Source organism: Bos indicus x Bos taurus, chromosome 21 (genome assembly GCF_003369695.1).
Source record: "Bos indicus x Bos taurus breed Angus x Brahman F1 hybrid chromosome 21, Bos_hybrid_MaternalHap_v2.0, whole genome shotgun sequence".
NCBI lineage: Eukaryota > Metazoa > Chordata > Mammalia > Artiodactyla > Bovidae > Bos > Bos indicus x Bos taurus.
Genome location: NC_040096.1, coordinates 64,647,458 through 64,671,876, shown reverse-complemented (window position 1 = coordinate 64,671,876; position 24,419 = coordinate 64,647,458). Strand labels below are relative to the sequence as shown.

The 24,419-nt window shown below is 45.9% G+C and overlaps 1 protein-coding gene across 9 annotated transcripts in view; it reads right to left on the bottom strand.

Annotated features, from left to right (window-relative positions):
• The window catches only part of EML1 (EMAP like 1), a 204,387-nt gene that overhangs the window by 85,523 nt on the left and 94,445 nt on the right, over positions 1-24,419 (bottom strand). For all 9 annotated transcript variants that reach the window (XM_027522086.1, XM_027522080.1, XM_027522085.1 and 6 more), the window contains exon 2: positions 1,658-1,840. In XM_027522086.1, coding sequence (XP_027377887.1) covers positions 1,658-1,814 — 157 coding nt within the window. In that variant the 5' untranslated portion in view covers positions 1,815-1,840. The remainder of the gene's footprint in view (positions 1-1,657; positions 1,841-24,419) is intronic.

Below are 24,419 nucleotides of genomic sequence, written 5' to 3'. Positions count from 1 at the left end.
TCTGTCAACATTAAGAGAGCAACGTATCTCCTGGAGCAAGAATCTGCCATGAACGACCATGTGATCCTACAATCCCATCCCTGGGCATATGTCCAGAGAAAACCATAATTCAAAAAGATACACACACCCCAGTGTCCAGATCAGCACTGTGTACAATAGCCAAGACAGTGAAGCAACCTAAATGTTCATCAACAGAGGAGTGGATAAAGAAGATGCGGCACATTATATACAATGGAGTATTACTCAGTCATAAAAAAGAATGAAATCATGCCACTTGCAGCAACGTGGATGAACCTAGAGATGATCATACTAAGTGAAGTAAGTCAGATGGAGAAAGACAAACACCACAGGCTATCACTTGTATGTGGAATCCAAAAACAAATACAAATGAACTTATTTACAAAACAGAAATAGACGCATAGACATAGAAAACAAACTTATGATTCCTAAAGGGGAAAGGAGGGAGAGGGATAAATTAGGCGGTTGGGATTAACATATACAACTTATTGTTGTCATTCAGTCGCTAAGTCGTGTCCGACTCTTTGTGACCCCATGGACTGCAGCACACCAGGCTCCTCTGTCCTCCACTATCTCCTGCAGTTTGCTCAAATTCATTTCCGTTGAGCTGGTGATGCTACCTAACCATCTCATCTGTATATAAAATAACCAACAAGGACCTGCTGTACATACAGTCAGAGAACTATACTCAGTATTTTGTGACAACCTATAAAGGCTTCCCAGGCGATACACCCGTAAAGAATCTGCCTGCCAAGGCAGGAGACCAGGTTCTATCCCTGGGTCGGGAGGATCACCTGGAGAGGGAAATAATAGCAACCTGCTCCAGTATCTGTGCCTGGAAAATTCCATAGACAGAGGAGCCTGGCGGGCTACACAGTCCATGGGGTCACAGAGAGTCGGGTGCAACTGAAGCAACTTAGCACGCGTGTGTATGTATGACTGAAGTACTCCACTGTACACCTTTAGCACGCGTGTACGTGTATGACTGAAGTACTCTGCTGTACACCTTTAGCACGCGTGTGTATGTATGACTGAAGTACTCCGCTGTACACCTTTAGCACGCGTGTGCATGTATGACTGAAGTACTCTGCTGTACACCTTTAGCACGCGTGTGCATGTATGACTGAAGTACTCTGCTGTACACCTTTAGCACGCGTGTGCATGTATGACTGAAGTACTCTGCTGTACACCTTTAGCACGCGTGTGCGTGTATGACTGAAGTACTCTGCTGTACACCTTTAGCACGCGTGTACATGTATGACTGAAGTATTCTGCTGTACACCTTTAGCACACGTGTGTATGTATGACTGAAGTACTCTGCTGTACACCTTTAGCACGCGTGTACATGTATGACTGAAGTACTCTGCTGTACACCTTTAGCACACGTGTGTATGTATGACTGAAGTACTCTGCTGTACACCTTTAGCACGCGTGTACGTGTATGACTGAAGTACTCTGCTGTACACCTTTAGCACGCGTGTACGTGTATGACTGAAGTACTCTGCTGTACACCCAGGACCAACACAACACGGTAAATTAACTTTGCTTCGGCTTTTTAGAAAAGAACACTTAAAATGAGAAGAAACCAAATGCACCGCTGCCGAGCCCACAGCCGCCCCCGTGCGTCTCCAGCGCCCACCTTTGGTAGGCCCTTTCCTGCTGAGCACGGCCTGCTGCTCCTCGGTGACGCTCAGCCTCCGAACCACATCGGCCAGAGCCGACTTGAGCAGCTGGATGTCGTCCTCCTGCAGCTGGACTCGCTGCTCCAGGGAGGCGATGCGGTCTGTCACCTCCATGCTGCTGGCAGCAGAAGCGCTGTCATCTAGACAGAAGAAACAAGGAACAAGTGAGTCTCAACTGCTGCCCAGAGAAATCAGACCAGAGACACACACCAGCACGTTGCCATCACACAATAATAGTTAAAAACTAGAGACCATGGCTTCCCCGGTGGCTCAGTCGGTAAAGAATCTGCCTGCAGTGCAGGAGACCCACCGGAGTGAAGGAGACCTGGGTTCAATCCCTGGGTCAGGAAGATCCCGTGGAGGAGGAAATGGCAACCCACTCCAGTATTCTTGCCTGGGAAATCCCATGGACAGAGGAGCCTGGTGGGCTACAGTCCGTGGGGTCACAAAGAGTCAGACACGACTGAGCGACTAAGCCACCCCCACCAGAGACCACGGCAGACTTGTGTGAAATCTTTTCTTACAAGGAACTACAGTGCTTCATTCTGCTACTGTCTTTTCATTCTCTAGATCTGTGCTTTTCGTTTTTTTAAACTGTGGTTTTAATTGCCATGATATTTTTCTAGAGCTGGGCCATTTTCTTTGCATGATATTAGAGAACTCTAGAAGTAGAGTGGGTATTAGCATATGTCTAGTACAACTTCCCACAGGTGGTAGAAATCTGCTGCCCAGTCTCTGGCTTTTGTTCCAACGATGCTACTGACAGGTCCGTGCGATGACTACCCACCAGTCAAGACTTTAAAGGATCGGCTCATCTGACAAAGAGGCTTCCCAGGTGACTCAGTGGTAAAGAATCTGCCTGCCAGGAAATGCAGGTTTGAACCCTGGTTTGGGAAGATCCCCTGGAGAGGGAAATGAAAACTCACTCCAGTATTCTTGCTTGGGAAATCCCATGGACAGAGGAGCCTGGCAGGCTGCAGTCCGTGGGGTCACAAAAAGTCAGACAACACAACTTAGCAACTAAACAACAACAAACCTGACAAAGCAATAGTTCAGTTCAGTCGCTCAGTCATGTCTGACTCTCTGTGACCTCATGGACTGCACAGGCTTCCCTGTCCATCACCAACTTCTGGAGCTTGCTCAAACTCATGTCTACAGAGTTGGTGATGCCATCCAACCATCTCATCCTCTGTCGCCCCCTTCTCCTCCTGCCTTCAATCTTTCCCAGCATCAGGGTCTTTTCCAATGATCGGCTCTCCACATCAGGTGGTCAAAGTATTGGAGCTTCAGCTTCAGCATCAGTCCTTCCAATGAATATTCAGGACTGATTTCCTTCACGATGGACTGGTTGGATCTCCTTGCAGTCTAAGGGACTCTCAAGAGTCTTCTCCAACACCACAGTTTAAAAGCATCAATTCTTCAGTGCTCAGCTTTCTTTACAGTCCAGCTCTCACATCCATACATAACCACTAGAAAAACCATAGCTTTGACCAGATGGGACATTTGTCGGCAAAGTAATATCTCTGCTTTTTAACATGCTGTCTAGATTGGTCATAGCTTTTCTTCCAAGGAGCAAGCAACTTTTAATTTTATGGCTGCAGTCACCATCTGCAGTGATTTTGGAGCCCAAGAAAATAAAGTCTGTCAGTGTTTCCACTGTTTCCCCATCTATTTGCCATGAAGTGATGGGACTGGATGCCATGATCTTAACTTTTTGATCGTTGAGTTTTAAGCCAGCTTTTTCACTCTCCTCTTTCACTTTCATCAAGAGGCTCTTCGCTTTCTGCCATAAGGGTGGTGTCATCTGCATATTGGAGGTTACTGATATTTCTCCCACCTATCTTAATTCCAGCTTGTGCTTCATTAAGCCCAGCATTTTGCATGATATGCTCTGCATATAAATTAAATAAGCAGGGTGACAATATACAGCCTTGACAACTCATCATAGTTCTGTCTAGAATCACTAACTCATAATTTCTTAGCAAGGTTCATCAGGGCCCTCCATGGTCCTCTTGGCCTCTCCAACTCATCTTACACCCTTCTTCCCTTCTCTTTCTGAGTTCCTGTCAAACTATCCTTTCTCTCTTACTTTAAGGATTTGTATCTGCTGTTGCCTTTGCCTGAAGCATTTCCATGACCAATTTCTGTTCTTTCAGTCTCAATTCAAATGGGAGTTTTTCAGAGAATCTGGCTAATAACCTTTCCTAAAGTTGTTCTTTTCAATCACACTCACCTTGTTTCTTTTCTTTTCTTTCTGGACATGCCATGCCCTGGTGACTCAGCTGGTAAAGAATCCAAGACCTGGGTTTGATCCCTGGGTTGGGAAGGTCCCCTGGAGAAGGGAAAGACTACCCACTCCAGTATTCTGGCCTAGAGAATTTCATGGACGGAGAAGGCAATGGCACCCGACTCCAGTACTCTTGCCTGGAAAATCATACGGATGGAGGAGCCTGGTAAGCTGCAGTCCAGGGGGTCGCTAAGAGTCGGACACGACTGAGCGACTTAGCAGCAGCATAGTCCATGGGGGTTGCAAAGAGTCAGACACGACTGATCGACTTTCACTTTCACTTTATGTAGAGAGGAGCCTGGTGAGCTTCAGTCCATAGGGGCACAAAGAATGGGATTCGAATGAAATGACTTAGCACACATGCATGCAGTTTGCAGATGCTAGTTCCCCGATCAGGGATCAAACCTGCAGCGGAAGTGTGCAGTCTGTATCACCGGACCGCCAAGGAAGTCACATCCATCTTATTTCTTTCTTTCATAGCATCACCATGAACTAATTATATAATCACCTTGCTTGTTTGCTTACTGTTTATGTCTCCTAACTAACATGTAAGCATCATCAATCTCTTCTGCTTCTGGGTATGACGACTTCTCTTGGATACCCTGCAGAAAGGCATTGTTAAGCCTGCAAATCATACAAACAACAGAAGAAGTACTGGAGCGTGGACACAAGCACACAGACTACAGTGGGAGTTTGCACTCGCTTGGTGGAGGGAAGATGGGGAACTATAAAAAAAAAAAACAAAAAACTCCCTTTTTCATGATTTTTAGCCCTGGGCTAAGCAGTAAACTCACAGGTGGGTGAGGACACACGTGGAAAAACCTGCAGTCTTTTTGTCCCTAAAAAATAAAAAAACGAAGTCTGAAAACTGTGAACACTGTAGAGAGTGGAGAAATCCCGAAATGAAAAAAGCTAGAGGTGGGCAGGCCCCCAAACTCTGTCTCTTCATTTCTGACTGAATATCATGATATAAAATAGCACTGAAAAACTCATTAGACAATAGCTTTTGATTAATAACATGTTTTCTGAGCCATAAAATAATCTGCTTATGGAAAGTGAAAGTGAAATTTGCTCAGTTGTGTCCAACTCTTTTGCAATCCCACGGACTATACAGTCCATGGAATGAATTCTCCAGGCCAGAATACTGGAGTGGGTAGCCTTTCCCTTGTCCAGGGGATCTTCCCAACCCAGGGATTGAACCCAGGTCTCTCGCATTACAGACAGATTCTTAACCAGTTGAGCCACAAGGGAAGCCCAAGAATACTGAAGTGGGTAGCCTATCCCTTCTCCAGGGGATCTTCGTGACCCAGGAATCGAACTGGGCCTCCTGCATTGCAGGCAGATTCTTTACCAATTGAGCTATCAGGGAAGCCCCCAATCTGCTTATAGAATCATATTTGTTGAGTTGTCCAAGTGGACAGCAGCTTTGAGCAGGGTGCCACATCCATCGGCGGGGCCTGAACACACAGAACGTGCTGGCCAGCAAGCCCTGGACGGGACTCAGTCAGCCTCTGTCGTTCAACCTCATGTCTCATAATCAACATCACATAATCCAGCATGTAAGTCAGGCAGCTATCTGCTGCTCTATATTATCAACATTTATGATGCAAAACAGCATTCCAGTGGCTGTTTGTACATGCGTGCATGCCAAGTCGCTTCAGTCGTGTCCAACTCTGTGTGACCCTATGGACTTCAGCCCGCCAGGCTCCTCTGTCCATGGGATTCTTCAGGCCAGAACACTGGAGTGGGTAGATGTTCCCGTCTCCGGGTGATCTTCCCAACTTGGGGATCAAACTCCGGTCTCCGGCACTGCAGGTGGATTCTTTACCCTCTGAGCCACCAGGGAAGCCCAAGAACCTCCGTATCTGCCTTCAAACACAAGTGATTAAAAGCTTAAACATCTGATCTGCTGAAGAGGCCCTCCACTTGTGAGACTGGCTGCAGCTCTCCCCAGGCCACATAACCGCAGTGCTTATCAGATGCTGCCGGCACCGCTGCTTTCGCCGCCGTGGAACGTCTTCTGCTTCCGAGAGGAGTGACCCTAGAGATCAAACTCAGGCTTCTGGCAGCAGCGGCAGCTGCCTGGAGTTCTTAACCTTGTGCACAGAAAAGGCCAGTGTTGTTACCATGCCAATTCAGCTGAGGCCAAGCTGATTAGCATAATGAGCTACAAAACCCCAAGCTCGGTTTAACCAACACAAACCATTTCCAACCTCTGTGCATGGCACAGCACAGGATGGGCGAGTGCATCTGAATTCCATCAAAGAAAACCTCATGAGATTGGGAATCCGGCCCACATGAAACCTTCACAGGTTATTTATTTAAGTAATTTTCATTCGAAGGCCTCTGAAGTTCGCCTACAGAGGTCATTAAGATGGTGTTAACAAGAGGGCAGCTTGATCGGTTTTCAAAGTTTTCGCATTCTTTCAAGCATCACTGCACTTTGGGGTGTGTTAGGGGAAGCTTGGGAAAAGATGATACTCTCTGTATTATCACCTCTTGAGTTTTTAACTAGAACTGGCTGTGGCACTGCTCATTTCCTCAGGAAGACCTGGGGATCTATTTACACAGGGCGGGCAGGCTGTCCCTTTATCTCAGTATCGGTAACGATCCCTCAGATGGCGATGATGCTGTGTGCGAGGGGGTGGACAGGATTTAACGTGAGGCAGGACCGGCCCCACAGTGGGGCGAGCACCTCAGGGCAGATGTCTCAGCGGGCCAGCTGCTCTAGAAGACACTGTGCATCCTCTGCCAGCCACAGACCTTCCTGGGGCTGCAAGTCCAGCCTCCTGGCATTCTGTCAAGGTCTGAACACATTTCAGAAGACTGGTTCTTGGAAAAGATAATGATCAGGGTTACCTGCACTGGACTGTCTGGGTCTTGGGGCTTCTGAGAGGACACTGACCTGGGAGTCAAACTCAGCAGGGCTCAGCTCCTGGGTCTGGCACTTACGAACCGTGTGAGCTTGGCCAACGACTTGACCCCTCCAGGAATAACACCATAACCTGTCTTCTGAAGTTCTTGTGAGGTCAGAGGTTAATGTATACGAAACATCAAATAGGATGATGGCAATGGGTGCTCAACACAAATGGTAGTTTAGTATTTTCTTACTTGTTCATATCGCTTTATGGTTTTTAACTTTTTATTTTGTATCGGGGGATAGCCGATTAACAGCATTGTGATAGTTTCAGGTAAACAGCGAAGGAACTCAGTCATACATATACACGCATCCATTCTCCCCCAGACTCCCCTCCCGTCCAGGCTGCCACATAACACTGAGCAGAGTTCCATGCGCTACACAGTAGGTCCTTGATGGCTATCCATTTAAAATACAGCAGTCTGTACAGGTCCATCCCAAATTCCGTAGGTAGTCTAGGATTTCTATAGTTCATTGCTGCTAATAGTTTATCACAGCAAACAGCTAACACTGAAAACAGTGAAATCAACTTTAATAAGTTATTGAACACATCCTGCAAGTATGCGCAGTGTCTGCCCCATGAGATAGGCGGAGACTAAAGTAAAAAGTACCATTTCTGGCTCTGCAGCACCTTGATCAAGATGAGGAAATGTGACATAAGCTGAAGATGAAGAACAGTTTCATAACAGTCCTCTGCCATGACAGTAGGGCTTCCCTGTTGGCTCAGATGGTAAAGAATCTGCCTGCAATGCAGGAGACCCAGGTTTGATTCCTGGGTCAGGAACATCCCCTGGAGAAGGAAATGGCAACCCACTTCAGTATTCTTGCCTGGGGAATTCCATGGACAGAGGAGCCTGGCGGGCTACTGTCCATAGGGTTGCAAAGAGTCGGACACAGTGAAGCAACTTAGCGTGCATGCAGGTGCTGTCATGGGAAAGTGTTAGTCACTCAGTCGTGTTTGACTCTTTGCAACCCCATGGACTGTAGCCCGCCAGGCTCCTCTGTCCATGGGATTCTCCAGGCAAGAATACTGGAGTGGGTTGCCATGTCCTACTCCATGGGATCTTCCCAACCCAAGGATCAAACCTGCGTCTCTCACGTCTTCTGCATTGGCAGGCAGGTTCTTTACCATCTGACCCACCAGGGAAGCCTTGACAGTACCTGACTAGTGGCCAAAACACGTACCAAGCATTCCATCCAGGGCTCCATCTGGACTTGCTTCTTACGAGAACCTAGCCAAACGCCAGCTTCTTTCTGAGTTTCAAGTGACGTCAATAGGCCTGGTAGGTCCTATAGCACGCCTGGTTCCGTAGGTAAAAAGGTGACCTTGAGCTGTGCCGTTTACCTGGTCTTCATGCTGCTATTTGTGGCTATGACTTTCGAGCTTAATTACTGTTTACAGTAAAAAGTGGCACAAAAAGATCTTCAGGTAACTTATGTGTTTTATTTTATTAAAAAGGCAAGGAAAGTACACTTTTTTCTTCATTCATATAATTATCTCATTACCTAGAGATAAAAACAGACTCTTGACTCTAAATATCCTGGTGATATGAAGGTGCTGCTGTTATCTGAATGATGTTCCAGGAGGTCAACGTGGGGCTATTCAATTTAGAAGGTGAACTGAGAATCTGTCGCCTTTATTTTGAGGTGGCCTCTCTTTTCCTTAATTATTTAAAACATTAAGGATAGCACCAAACAGTAAAAGCTACCTTCACTTCCCACCCACCATGTGCCAAACCCTGGGTCTTATGGTGCATTATCTCCAACCCACATGACTTCTTCTTTTCCTTTTTTTTTTTGGCCAGCCCCTGCTGCATGTGGAATCTTAGTTCCCATACCAGGGATCAAACCCATGTCCCCTGCATTAGAAGACTCGAGTCTTAACCACTGGACTACCAGGGAAGTCCTCATACAACTGGCTCCATCTGGGTGTCATGCCTGTTTCAGAGATGAGATTGAAGAAGTTAGGCTTTTCACCCACATCATCTAAGTCATGCAGTGAACGCAGCAAGGCAAGGGCGAGCCTTTACATGGGACTCTGGAGTCCCTCCAATTGACAAGTACTCATTCCAGTAGGACGTGTGTGGTACTAAGCATAAAATAAATGTATAATTTTTGCATCATTTTACCTTTCCAAAATATTAGACAAATGCTATTTAGAAAAAGTCTTATAGGGTTCTAGTATTTTAGGAACCAATCACAAAAGCAATAAGGACTAACGATGTCTCAATAATCTGCAGGTAGACATCTCACGTAAAAGCTGGCTTTCTGTATCATGCACTGCTTGCAGAAAAGTTATACCACGACAGCATTCACTAACAAAAGAAATACGGGACCAGGCAGTGCAGACACGCAGCATGTGCTCCGTTACTCTCAGGTCTGGATTTCAGCCCTTCTGTCAGATCTGCGGTCCTGGACACCACCCCTGGCTGAAGGGTTCCAGCTTTATTTCACTTCTAAGACTCTGGCTTCCCCTTTGATCATCTGGGTAGGTCAGGAACTGAGTCTTGTTCATCCCGGGGCTGGACCTGCCACTTGAGCTCTGGCTCTGAAATTCATCACATCATAGAAAATGACAAGAGCTGACCCTATCCCATTAGTAAACCTGTTTCAAATGACGTTGAGCTCATGTTTGTATACTTGATTGTAAAAGTATTCTATAGCCCCTGACTGATATAAAATACTATATATATAAATCAGTCGCTGCCATTGTGACTGATTAAAGGAGCTTCAGCAGAGTCTCTTGAATCTGGAAGGAAATCGTATCAAGATCTTTTATGAGTCTTGCGTTGTGAAACAGTGGTGCTGAACACCTGAAAAAACACATAGGATCACCCTAAGAAGCGATACGTGCCTCATTTGAATTTAGATGACACAGAGCTTAAAGCTAACAAACCTCCCATTAAATTCAACAAGATGTTACTAAGCATCTTCTGGGCCAGACACTGTGACCTTCCTAACCTTAGGGCTCCCTACCTAGCAGAACAGAGACTGGTCAACAAATAAGTATCCCAGAAAAACGGACACAGACCAGAGAGCAATTAAACTGTCCCCACCCCATCTCCATCACGCACTGGGCAAAAAGCCGGCTGGAGATGTAACACAGGGACTAGACAAACCTAGAGCAAAACACAGGTGGAGCGCAGAGTAGGGTTCCGGGGGAGCTGCTGGGTTTCAATTAATGCATGACAGATGAAACAGAAGGGAAAGAATAAGAACAGTCACTTATGGAAAGACCAGCCTTGAAATTCTCTGGTTGTGTATTTAGGAAATGTGTTGATTACTTTATCTTGAAATATGCTCTAATTTCATTTTGCCTAACGATAGTTACCAAGCCAGCAAAGACTTCCCACAGAGCCCTGAGATTTCTTGAAACCCTTAGAATGCTTATTTAACACTTAACACTTTAATGTTCATTTCTAATACTATACACACTTCCACATGCACACACACACACACATGTAGACACACACCTGCATGCACACACACCCTTAACTTTGCAGAAGAAATTCTGTCTTGTTTCTGTTAGAAATTTAAAGACCTAGATATCGTAAAATGGTTAATACCTTTTCCATCCATTTTACATTTTTTTTTAACCCTGAATTTTCCAGATTTAATAAATATCTTTGACAGCCTAGTACATGTCAAGCCTGATTTTCACTTCAGAGAACATGACTTTAATGAGCACAGTTCATGTAAAAGCAACACAAACCTGCAGGGGGTGAATTCTACAAGGGAGGAAAAGTATTTTCAAGACATCCTTTGAGCAAACATCTTGAAGTCTCCCAGGACTAAGGACCAGGATTACTAAACCTCAGTGCCCCCAAGAGCATAAGCAAGCAATGACATTAAAATCAAGAAATTAATATAGTAATTCTAAGATCTTTGACTCTAGTGTGGTCATAAAGGAATTCTTATCACATGGGGAAAAGTGAGGTTTCCGGTAAGAGACATCCCCACTGTACAGTTTTAAAACAAACAAGAGATGCTCCCAACAATGTGTGAAGTGATTGGCCCTAAAACTTGAGCTTTGCTCTGAAGTTCAGAAGCACCACACTAAGGCAGGAATGGCATGTCCAGTCTTTGGGACAGCTGGGATGAGGGAGTGGGGCAAGGGGAGGAGGGGGAAGAGAGGGGAGGAGAGGGAAAAGAGGGGAGGGGAGGGAAGAGAGGAGCAGGGGGAAGAGAGGGGAGGGGGGGAAGAGAGGGGAAGGAGGGGGGGTGGGAGAGGAGAGGAGGGGAGGAGAGAGAAGCCAAGAGGAGGGAGAAGAAAAAAGACGAAAGCTTTGTAACAAAGCTCCTAGCAAGTCATGCAGGATCCCCAAATCCTTACCATAAAAGGCAAGATTAAAATTTTGGAGGTGGGGAAGGGGAGAGCAGACAGAATAACAAGCACAAGAGTGGGACTTGATAGAGATCTAAAAGCAGAGCCTACGTTTCTATTCCACGTGGAGGCGAGTGCAGCATGCACTCATTTTATTTGTTGTACACCACTCCATCCGAGGTCCTCACTTCCTAAACGGACTTAACAAAAAGTATCTAAAAAGGTAGCTTTAACAAGTCTTTATTTGATACAGTGGATTTAAAACCTTTCAGTAAAAGAAATAAAATGAAAGCTATTCTCGTTATTTTTTCTATTAATTTCCATTAGTATAAAAATGTTTTGATTTAAAGTTCTCTACAGGTACATTACCCATAACACTGACTGTCTTCTAAAGTGAACTGTTTTGATTAGTTTTAGATAATATTCCCCTGCACGAAAGCCTATGCTTTTATTAATTGAGATGAAGGTCAGAAAAGCACATTTAAATGGCCTGAAATACACCACGGGGGCTAAAGCCAGACCACTGGTTCTTCAAGATACAACTTTTTAAAACATCCTGGAAACCAGTGCTCTGTCTTCAGGATGATAAGCCAGACATGCCTGGTTCATGGATGACCTTACAAGGGAAAATACCTAGGTTCTCATTGTACAGATTACCTTTTAGGTTCCTATCAAAAAAGTGGAGCTACAACACTCTAAGGTTAGACTCTAAAAGGATGTTTGAACTCTAACCTCTCCCAACCACATTCTTTTCTGTAATTACCATTACTGTAAAATTTTTTCTTCCCCCTTTTTTATTGACATTGTGTAACTACATTTTTTTTTTCAAGGTGTCATCAACTTCTGCTTCGAGCCAAGATGGAGCAACAGGGACCAGATTTGCCATCCCACCTAAAACAGCTAAAAAGAACAGACGAGATTTATTATACTGTGGTTTGTCAAGACACGACATCAGACAGTGAGGGCAGTGACTGCTCAGAGAGGACAAGCAGAGGTGAGCCCTATGACTGCCCCAGGGCACAGCCAGAAGAGTTCCCAGGAAGCGATACCAGGGGGGGCCAGGTGGAGCCTGGGGGGTCTCCTTTGGTGGGGGAGACAGTGCTGGAAGTCCAGAAAAGCCAAGATGATGAGAGTTCAGAGGGCAGAATACCAAAGTGGAGAGACCCACAAAGAGAGGACACTCCAGGGATGTGCAGAGAATGCCTGCAAGTCTTTGGCTGAGAAGCCGTCAGCACTAATATGTGAGGAGATTACCCGGGTCTTGGGCAGGAGCCACCCAATAAGAATAAAGACAGCCACTCCAGAGCTCACACAGGGCCGCTAACAGTTCCTGTCAGGCTGAGCTAGGGTGGAAAACCACAAAATCCACAGGGTACTGGGTAGAGAACACAGAGGATTTTACCCTAGACTAAATGCTACTCTGCTTCCCCCTAATGAAGCTGAAGGGCAAGACTTGAAAGAATCAAACTGTTTCCAAGTAACTTAACCACATCCCAGAACAAGGCTCAAAAAATTTATGGGAATATAAAATATCCATCTCTCAACAAGGTAAAATTCATGTCTGGCATCAAATAAAAAACCACCAGGCATTCAAAGAAGCAGGAAAATATGACCCATAAGAAGGAAAAGAACCAACTGACAGAACTAACCCAGAAAAGATAGAATTACGAGGCAAGGAAATTAAAGCTATCGTAACTGCATTGCCTACGTTCCAGAAGCTACAAGAAAGAAATGAATGTGTTAGGAAGATGCATGGAAGACATATATTAATATATAAAATAAGGAAAACTTCTAGAGATGAAAACCATATCACACTAGATGAGAGTAACTGAAAGGATGAATGGACGTGAAGAAACAGCAATAGAAACTACCCAAGATGGAATTCAGAGGAAAAAACAGACTCAAAAGAGGGAGGAAGAGATAGAGAAAAGATGAGCGAGAATGAAGCATCAGAAGAGTCATAAGGAAACTTCAAGTGTCCTAATATCTACATAGCTCAAGTCCCTGAGGAGATGAAACCAGTCAGTCCTAAAGGAAAACAACCCTGGAAGGGACTGGAAGGACTGTGGCTGAGGCTGAAGCTCCAATACTCTGGCCACCTGATGCAAAGAGTTGACTCACTGGGAAAGACCCTGAAGATGGGAAAGACTGAAGGCAAAACTCGCTTCTGCTGCTTGATCCAACCATCCACTCTCGGGTATTCACCCAAGAGAAAACAAAAACATGGGCGCATACAAAGACTGGAAATAGCCCAAACGTCCACCAACAAATGAATACCTAAACAAACTGCGGTATGTCCATACAACGGATATACTAGTTGGGAATAAAAGTATACTAACATGTAACTAATAAAGTACATTAACAAGTAACTAATAAAATTCATTAACAAGCAACAACACAGAGGAATGTCAAAACAATTATGCTGAGTAAAAAAACCAGAAAATAGAGTACATGCAGTATGATTCCATTTATATCAAACCACACAAGATGCAAACCAATCTATAACGACAGAATATCAGTGGTTGAAGAGGTGGGTGAGGCAGAACGATGATGGAGGGCCGCAAAGAAACTCCAGGGCTTGATGGCTATCTTCATTATCTTGATTGTGGTTATGATTTCCTGGATACACGCATATGTCAAAACTTATCAAATTGCTCATTTAAGTATGTTTAGATTACTGTATGTCAATGATACTTCCAGAAAGCTTTTTTTTTTTTTTAAGGGGAGAAAAGCAGTAGCAGGAAAAACAAGAAAGAAAAAAAAAAGTATGTACATTTTAATGATTCCAGAAAATCCAGTGTTACAAGGTACCAAAAATCCTTTGTGGAATGAGGCAAAATACGAAAGATTAGAAAATATTTGGCTTGGATAAAGAAACAAAAAGGATAAATTGAACTGTTTCTGGACCTAAAGCTTATAACAGACGTTTTCTTAATGGACTTAAAAAAAAGAAAAATAGTTTTGATCAAGTTCAGTGCTATATATTCAGAAGTCACAGCAAAACGACATTTCCCCCACCTCCCATCCCCCAATTTAACTCAGAATAGCTTTTAAAATTCTCTTGAAGTTCCTCATTCCAAATTCCATAAAAGAGACAAATTCCCTGGCTCACAGCTGCTGGTTGCCTGAAGCGAGCGGTGCCTCGGAGCCCAGGGCTCAGGTCCAAGACCCTGAAGACGCACTTCCATGGTACCTGTCCCTGAGGGTTGCAGTCTCCCCCCGACCTGGTTCTCTTTCCACTGAGAGTTCAGAGAGTGAGACTGAGATTAAACAACCAACAGAACCATTCGGTGAAAACACTCAGATCTATCCACAAAGACATTTCGCCTCTGCACATTCAAAACCCTGCTTCCAGCCCCCACCAAAACGCACTGGCAAATACTTCGTGGAGCACAAATCCATCACATGTCACTGTCAAAGGGCATTCAAATAACACAATGGACAATCTAGTTCTCTCATCTTTTTAACATATTTGAAAAGGATATTGGTGCATTTGAGTTGTGGCAGCTTCCCAAAGTGAAATTCTGCAGCCTGATTCTTTATTCAAGTACCGTGTGACGTTTAATCTGAAAGATGAACTCTAGAAAAGATGAGGGGGCGGTGAGCCAAGAGAGTGGGAGAGGGAGGAGATGACTGAAATAACCTTGTCAGTCCAGAACCCCTGGAGAATAACATTCCTAGAAAGTTGAGCATTAGGAGGGGTCATCCTTTTAAGGAGCACAATTTTTTAAAAAAGTTTCAACCATTTTGTGTAATAACAGAATGATAAAAATGGTCAAAGGACTTGAGTAGACATTTGTCCAAAGAAAATATACAGATGGCCACTAAGCACATGAAAAAATGTTCGACATCATTAGTCATTAGGGAACTGTAAATCAAAACCACAATGAGCCAGCCCTTCATCTCATACACCAGGAGGGGTAAGATCAACAAAATTGAAAATGACAAGTGCTGGCAAGGACGTGGAGGAACTGAACCTTGTGCACGGCTGGTAGGAAAGTATTAATAAACTGGCACAGCCTCTGTGGGACACAGTGCGGCAGTTTCTCAAGAAGGTGAACACAGAATTATCAATTACCATTCCACCCCTAAGGTGGTGGCTGCTGTTCAGTCGCTAAGTCATATCTGACTCTTTGTGACCCCAGAGACTGCAGCGCTCCAGACTCCCCTGTTCTTCACCATCTCCCAGAGTTTGCTCTGACTCACGTCCATTGAATCGGTGATGCCATCCAACCATCTCATCCTCTGTCACGCCCTCCTCCTCAATCTCCAGGGTATACACCACAGATATCTGAAGACAGGGATGTCTAAAGGGTATCTGTGCACTCACGTCATAGGAGCCTTAGTCACAACAGCCGAAAGTTAAGAGACGGGGAATGAATAGAGAAAACGCGGTCTTTCCACAAATGGAATACTACTCAGGTAAAAAAGAAATGAAGTTGTGATACATGCTACAACATGGACGGAACTTGAAAACGCTATGCCAAGTGAAATCATCAGTTATAAAAAGCCAAATACTGTATGATCCCACTTATATGAAGGGCTTCCCTGGTGGCTCAGATGGTACAGAAGGCACCTGCAATGCAGGAGACTCGGGCTTGATCTTTGGGTTGGGAAGATCCTCTGGAGGAGGAAATGGCAACCCACTCCAGTATTTGTCCCTGAATAATCCCCTAGACAGAAGAGGACGGAATGTCTAGAATAAGCAAGTTCACAGAGGCAGAAAGCAGATTAGAGATCACCAGGACATGGGGCTGGGGTGGGGGGGAATTGGGAGTTATTGGCTAAAGGGGACTGTTTTGTCTGGTGTGATGAACACATTTTGGAAATAGATGCTGGTGACGGTTGTACAACGATGTGACTCTAATTAATGTCACTGAATTTGTGCACTTAAAAATGGTTAAAATCTCAAATTTTGTTATATGTATTTTACCACAATAAAAAATGTACCCCCCGAACTTCAACCATTTTGAATGACTGGCAATGACCCGTCCATCCTTTAGGTCACCTGCTCACCAGGCAGCGGAGGCTGCAGGCTGGACAGGAGCACAGGTGACGTGCAGTGGGAGAGAAAAAGCGTGACGGGCCCTCAGACCACCCCAGAGGTGACTGTGGGTGCTGAGTTTTAAAGGCGTAAAGGAGCCAAACAGAAAAAAGGGCAGCCCAGGACGCGCCGTGTATGTCTGTGTAAGAACAGCTAAGGGAGGGCTCCCAACAAGGGCGCACACACGCACCTGGTATCTTAAAATAAAGAAAAGCAAGGGTGTGAGGAAAAGGGAAGCTTTGTGCATGGTTGGTGGGAATGTAAATTGGTGCAGCTACTATGGAAAACAGTACGGAGGGTCCTCAAAACACAGAAGACAGAACTACCCTACGACCCTGCAATTCCACTCCTGAAAATGTATCTGGAAAACACGAAAACACTGATTTGAAAAGATACAGGTGCCCCCATGTTCGGAGCAGCACTATCTAACTGCCGGGACGTGGAGGCGACCTACGTGCCCGTCAGCACGTGGCCGGGTAAGGGTGGTGTGGTTAACACACATCCGCAGGGAACACCACTCAGCCGTGAAAAGAACGAAGCTCTGCCATTTGCAGCCAACAAGAATGGACTTGGAGGGCGTTACACTAAGTGAAATATGTCAGACGGAGAGACAAACACTGCATGATATCACTTACCTGTGGGATCCAAAAAAAATACAACAAACCAGTGAATCAAACAAAAGAGGAGGAGACTCAAGATGCAGGGAACAAACCAGAGGCTACCAGTGTGGAGAGGGGAGAGGTGAAGGGACTTACATAACGAAACCTACTCCCTTACAATGCTGGAGGCTGGAAGCCCAAGACGAAGGCGTTGCAGGGCCGGGTTCTCCTGAGGCCTCACTCTCCATCTTGCAGACGACTGTCTTCTCTGTGCGTCCCCATGAACATCTGTGTCCTCGTCTCCTCTCCTTACACGGACACCAAGCAGGCTGCATCAGGGTCCACCCTAGTGACTGTTAGGGCTTCCCAAGTGGCACCAGTGTCAAGAGCCCTCCTGCCACTGCAGGAGACACAGAGACAGGGGTCTGATCCCTGGGAGGGGAAGATCCCCTGGAGAAGGAAATGGCAACCTGCTCCAGTATTCTCGCCTGGGAAAACCCACAGACAGAGGAGCCTGGTGGGCTACAGTCCATGGGGCTGCAAAGATGCGATTGAGCGCATACGTGCGCGCACGCACACACACACGACCTCATCTTAACCTCATTAACTCTATCAAGACTCTGTCTCCAAATAAGATCACGTTCTGAGGTTCTAGGTGGTAAGGGCTTCAACAGATGAATCTGGGAGTAGACACGATTCGGCCCATAACAGAGTGTTTGCAGCACCCACGCCTTCTAGGTCCACATGCTCTACAAGGATATTGACACAGTGCTAGGACCTACCAGGTACGGCTGCTCTGCCAGGGATCTGCCGGCCGCTAAATGGCTCTCTGTGGACTGTGACCGCCTTCATCACTGTGGTATTTATTCTGCACCTAGTGTGTGTATAATGCCTGGCTCTGAATGAATGAGAAAATAAATGGATGAATTTACTGACACTCTAGCTCACTCAAATCCGTATCTGGAACCACTCTGAATAGTCTTCTCTGCTGTTCTGACCCACAATCGGGTTCTGTCCCCCATCAATACAAAAGTCTGTTTGTAGAACATTCCTGGTCACAACAAAGTTCTAAACGCACTCTGTTCCTGACTCATTTTCTCTCTTTGGCTTTGACGAGACTTCAGCTTTCTTCCTCTAAAATGGAATCACATCTGAAATGTTCAGAGTATCATGTGCGCTTTGCCCTAAGACATCAACCAAGAAGCAGGGTAATACTGAAATCAGACACCACCACTGTCTTACAGAGTGACACCGTCAGTGAGCAAAGCAGAGCGCCATTCACGGTGGGAAAGGAACCAGGGTTCATTTTCACAAGACTGATGGGAGCCACGGAGGGCTGTGGCACGTGGCTCAGTGTAACGATGCTCCGGATGGTAGTCCCCTGGTGGAGGGAGTGGTTGGGACTGGAATGCAAGCCCCTCCTTGACAGGTGCTCAGCTCGTCCACAGAACTTTGTTTTTAGTACTTATTAATGAACAGTATGAAAAGGCAAAATGATAGGATACTGAAAGAGAAACTCCCCACGTCAGTAGGTGCCCAATATGCTACTGGAGATCAGTGGAGAAATAACTCCAGAAAGAATGAAGGGATGGAGCCAAAGCAAAAACAGTACCCAGCTGTGGATGTGACTAGTGATAGAAGCAAGGTCCGATGCTGTAAAGAGCAATAATGCATAGGAACCTGGAATGTCAGGTCCATGAATCAAGGCAAATTGGAAGTGGTCAAACAAGAGATGGCGAGAGTGAATGTTGACATTCTAGGAATCAGCGAACTCAAATGGACTGGAATGGGTGAATTTAACTCAGATGACCATTATATCTACTACTGCAGGCAGGAATCCCTCAGAAGAAATAGACTAGCCATCATGGTCAACAAAAGAGTCCGAAATGCAGTACTTGGATGCAATCTCAAAAATGACAGAATGATCTCTGTTCGTTTCCAAGGCAAACCATTCAATATCACAGTAATCCAAGTCTATGCCCCAACCAGTAATGCTGAAGAAGCTGAAGTTGAACAGTTCTATGAAGACCTACAAGAGCTTTTAGAACTAACACCCAATAAAAGATGTCCTTTTCATTATAGGGGACTGGAATGCAAAAGTAGGAAGTCAAGAAACACCCGGAGTAACAGGCAAATTTGATCTTGGAATATGGAATGAAGCAGGACAAAGACTAATAGCGTTTTGCCAAGAAAATGCACTGGTCACAGCAAACACCCTCTTCCAACAACACAAGAGAAGACTCTATACATGGACATCACCAGATGGTCAACACCGAAATCAGATTGATTATATTCTTTGCAGCCAAAGATGGAGAAGCTCTATACAGTCAGCAAAAACAAGACCAGGAACTGACTGTGGCTCAGACCATGAACTCCTTATTGCCAAATTCAGACTTAAATTGAAGAAAGTAGGGAAAACCAGTAGACCATTTAGGTATGACATAAATCAAATCCCTTATGATTATACAGTGGAAGTGAGAAATAGATTTAAGGGCCTAGGTCTGATAGAGTGCCTGATGAACTACGGAATGAGGTTCGTGACATTGTACAGGAGACAGGGATCAAGACCATCCCCATGGAAAAGAAATGCAAAAAAGCAAAATGGCTGTCTGGGGAGGCCTTACAAATAGCTGTGAAAAGAAGAGAAGCAAAAAGCAAAGGAGAAAAGGAAAGATATAAGCATCTGAATGCAGAGTTCCAAAGAATAGCAAGAAGAGATAAGAAAGCCTTCTTCAGCGATCAATGCAAAGAAAGAGAGGAAAACAACAGAATGGGAAAGACTAGAGATCTCTTCAAGAAAATTAGAGATACCAAGGGAACATTTCATGCAAAGATGGGCTTGATAAAGGACAGAAATGGTATGGACTTAACAGAAGCAGAAGATATTAAGAAGAGATGGCAAGAATACACAGAAGAACTGTACAAAAAAGATCTTCACGACCCAGATAATCACGATGGTGTGCTCACTCACCTAGAGCCAGACATCCTGGAAATGTGAAGTCAAGTGGGCCTTAGAAAGCATCACTACGAACAAAGCTAGTGGAGGTGATGGAATTCCAGTTGAGCTATTCCAAATCCTGAAAGATGATGCTGTGAAAGTGCTGCACTCAATATGCCAGCAAATTTGGAAAACTCAGCAGTGGCCACAGGACTGGAAAAGGTCAGTTTTCATTCCAATCCCAAAGAAAGGCAATGCCAAAGAATGCTCAAACTTCCGCACAACTGCACTCATCTCACACGCTAGTAAAGTAATGCTCAAAATTCTCCAAGCCAGGCTTCAGCAATATGTGAACCGTGAACTTCCAGATGTTCAAGCTGGTTTTAGAAAAGGCAGAAGAACCAGAGATCAAATTGCCAACATCTGCTGGATCATGGAAAAAGCAAGAGAGTTCCAGAAAAACATCTATTTCTGCTTTATTGACTATGCCAAAGCCTTTGACTGTGTGGATCACAATAAACTGTGGAAAATTCTTCAAGAGATGAGAATACCAGACCACCTGACCTGCCTCTTGAGAAATTTGTATGCAGGTCAGGAAGCAACAGTTAGAACTGGACATGGAACAACAGACTGGTTCCAAATAGGAAAAGGAGTTCATCAAGGCTGTATATTGTCACCCTGCTTATTTAACTTGTATGCAGAGTACATCATGAGATACGCTGGACTGGAAGAAACACAAGCTGGAATCAAGACTGCCGGGAGAAATATCAATAACCTTAGATATGCAGATGACACCACCCTTATGGCAGAAAGTGAAGAGGAACTCAAAAGCCTCTTGATGAAGGTGAAAGTGGAGAGTGAAAAAGTAGGCTTAAAGCTCAACATTCAGAAAACTAAGATCATGGCATCTGGTCCCATCACTTCATGGGAAATAGATGGGGAAACAGTGGAGACAGTGTCAGACTTTATTTTTCTGGGCTCCAAAATCACTACAGATGGTGACTGCAGCCATGAAATTAAAAGACGCTTACTCCTTGGAAGGAAAGTTATGACCAACCTAGATAGCATATTCAAAAGCAGAGACATTACTTTGCCAACAAAGGTTCGTCTAGTCAAAGCTATGGTTTTTCCTGTGGTCATGTATGGATGTGAGAGTTGGACTGTGAAGAAGGCTGAGCACCAAAGAATTGATGCTTTTGAACTGTGGTGTTGGAGAAGACTCTTGAGAGTCCCTTGGACTGCAAGGAGATCCAACCAGTCCATTCTGAAGGAGATCAGCCCTGGGATTTCTTTGGAAGGAATGATGCTAAAGCTGAAACTCCAGTACTTTGGCCACCTCATGAGAAGAGTTGACTCATTGGAAAAGACTCTGATGCTGGGAGGGATTGGGGGCAGGAGGAGAAGGGGATGCCAGAGGATGAGATGGCTGGATGGCATCACTGACTCGATGGCCGTGAGTCTGAGTGAACTCCGGGAGTTGGTGATGGACAGGGAGGCTTGGCGTGCTGCAATTCATGGGGTCGCAAAGAGTCGGACATGACTGAGCAACTGATCTGATCTGATCTGATCTGAATGTATTTATGCATTAGGCTGTGCAGGGTCTTAGCCATGGCACATGGGGTCTTCTTTGCAAGATGCTGGATCCTTTTTGTTGTTGTCACGGACAGACTCTCTAGTTGTGGCACACAGGCTCTGGAACACACTGGCTCAGTAGTTATGGTGTGTGGGCATAGCTGCCCTGTGGTATGTGGGATCTTATTTCCCCAACCCACGATGGAACCCACGTTCCCTGCACTGCAAGATGGATTCCCAACTACTGGAGCACCAGGGAAGTCTCCAGCCACAGAATTTAACTGTATCCCTTTCCTGTTCAAAATCAGTGCATGGAAACATACTTAAAATGCTACAAAGTTTCCAGATGCAAATGGTCACCCCTCACAAGAATGAACACTCAGGATAAGCCAATTGCTATATGTACGCTTGTGCACTAAGGCTTTTCTGCTGCTGTAGGTAGGGATCTACACTTGCTTAGGGTAAAGCTGAGAAGGGAAAGTGTCAGTCGCTCAGTCGTTGTCTGATTCTTTGCGACCCCATGGACTGTAGCCTGCCAGGCTCCTCTGTCCACGGGATTTTCCAGGCAAGAATATTGGAATGGGATGCCGTTTCTTCCTCCAGGGGGAATCTTCCTGACCCAGGGATCAAACCCTGATCTCCTGCATTGCAGGCTGAGTCTTTACCATCTGAGCCACCAGGGAACCCCAAAGTTGAGATGTAAGACTCAAGTCTTCATGTCTGTGAATCAAGATAGCTAACATCTAAAACAATTTTTTTTAAACATGAAAGAACCTTCCTTTCCCCTATTTTCTCTCCACAGCTTGACCGTTCACTATAGTAGAATTCTGGGAACTGGTAAGGGGAAATCCATGGCATCCACGTACATGGCCAGGGGCTGTCACTGCTGAAGCTGGTGATTGAGTCAGTGAACTTGGGAAAAGCTCCCGGGATGCTCCAGGCATTGCTCTGGTGCTCAGGCAACAGTCCCATCCCTCGAGAGCATGGAGGCTCACGTGGAAAACCTCAGAGTCCATAGGCTACGGTGAGTGCTGGATCAGCTATGACCATGTGGTCCTGATGGACAGGAGGTGTGGTAGGCAGGGCAGAGACTGCAGTCGGACATTCAGTTCTGCCTCTTTCCAGCTTGGAGATACTGGGCAACTGTTGATCTCTCCGAGCCTGCATCTCCTTATTATAAAGTATTATACATACTCTAAGTGTTAGACAGGAGACTGAAATTGGAAATAAGGCACAGGGAAGTCCTTGGCTCCTAACCACATTACTCAGCTATGCTGTTTCAGTTGAGCAACCAGGCAGAACTTCCTGGAGGAAATGGTACTTGACCTGGAGCGATACTAAGTGATCCCTGGACAACTCATTCCACGTCATCTCAGTCGCTGGTTCATTTACTTCAGAGGACTTACACACTCTAGGAAGCGACCTTGTTCACTCTTGCTTGCTTGCCCACTGTCCCTGTCCCACTAGGATGGAAGGGCCTCCTGGGGTTTGCTTTCTTCACTGCTCTTTTCCCAGAGCCTAGAAGCGGGCTTGGCAAGCTGGAGGCATGCAATAATAAACGTGTTGGAAGATTAAGTAAACCAACCCTCCTCCAATGCTGTGTCCACGGCCTTTCCAACACGCTGTTTCATCTGTCTCCACAACGAACAGGCCATTGGGATTGATGTTATTTGGACACTTAGCCCAATTTTTAAAAAAAGATTTATTTTTGTTTTATTTTTGGCTGTACTGGGTCTTTGCTGCTGCACATGGGCTTTGTCTGGTTGCGGTGAGCTGGGGGCCCCTCTCTGGGTGCGGTGTGAGGGCTTCGCGCTGTGGTGGTTTCTCTTTTGTGGAGAACCGGCTCCAGGCACCTGGACTTCAGTAGTTGTAGCTCCCAGGCTCTAGATCATGAGCTCAATAGCTGTGGTGCACGGACTCAGATGCCCTGTGGCAAGTGATATCTTCCTAGACCAGGTATCAAAGCGGTGTCCCTTGCATTTCAAGGTGGATTCTTAACCACTGACTACCAGGGAAGTCTCTAACCCAGTTTTCCAGATAATAGAAATTCAGCCTCAGAGAGGATGGACCACCTGTGGGCCCAAGGTCTCCTTTCAGTTCTCATGAAGCCAGGCCCTGGCACCCTCTGCCATGCCAACTCCGGTGCCAACTCCACCAGAAGGGGCCCCGGGTCTGACCGGGACACGGCTCTGCCAGGCCAGGGCAAGAGCATCGCCCAGGGCAGCTGACAAGGCCCACGTACAGGGCAATGCTGCTGGAGCTGGGAGCCAGCACCAGCCTAAGAAAGGAAGCTATTCTGCCGGCAGTAGGGTCTCCGAAGTGGCAATTTTGTACAAAGAAATGGAGTCAGTGTAAAAAGATGCTGGTTACACATCTTAGGGCGGCCTCCCTAGCAGCCCCTGGAGCTGACGGGCATGGCAGGACAGTGAGTCTTGGGGATGGGGGGTGTGTGTGTGTGTGTGTGTGTGTGTGTGTGTGTGGTGGTGGGGTGGGGGGGGCTTGGTCCTCTTCCCAGAGGAGACGGCTGCTGGACGGCCGGCCGTCGGCGTGCAGGGACCCAGTTTGTCGAGGCCCTGGCGCTTATGTGAATCCAGAAAACACAGATGGGTTGGACTGGTGACAGCCAGCATGTCTGGTGGGGCACAGCAGGCCAAGAAGAGGGAGTGCTAAAATATGAAAAGCTCGAGAGAGGTTCCGGCAGCCTGAAACGGGGACCGAAGGAGTGGAAATAAAGACACAGTTGGCAAGAGGAGATGGGCGAGGTGTGCACCAGCAGGTCTGCTCCGAGGGGGCGTCCTCGACCACCGACCCGTGCGGGCAAGTGCAATGGCCTTTCATGTGGGATATGTGACGACAGAAGGAACATAATGGCATCTTAGAACCAAGGTGTTCGCCACAATCACCTGGGTCTGGGAGACGCGGCCAAGAGGCTGAGAAAGGACCTGGGGTGGGGGATGGGGTGGGAAAATGGAGTCCATGTGAATAAAGGAAAGTGAAGGGAGAGAGGGACGGGATGCGGGGCGGGTCTCTGCTTCCCT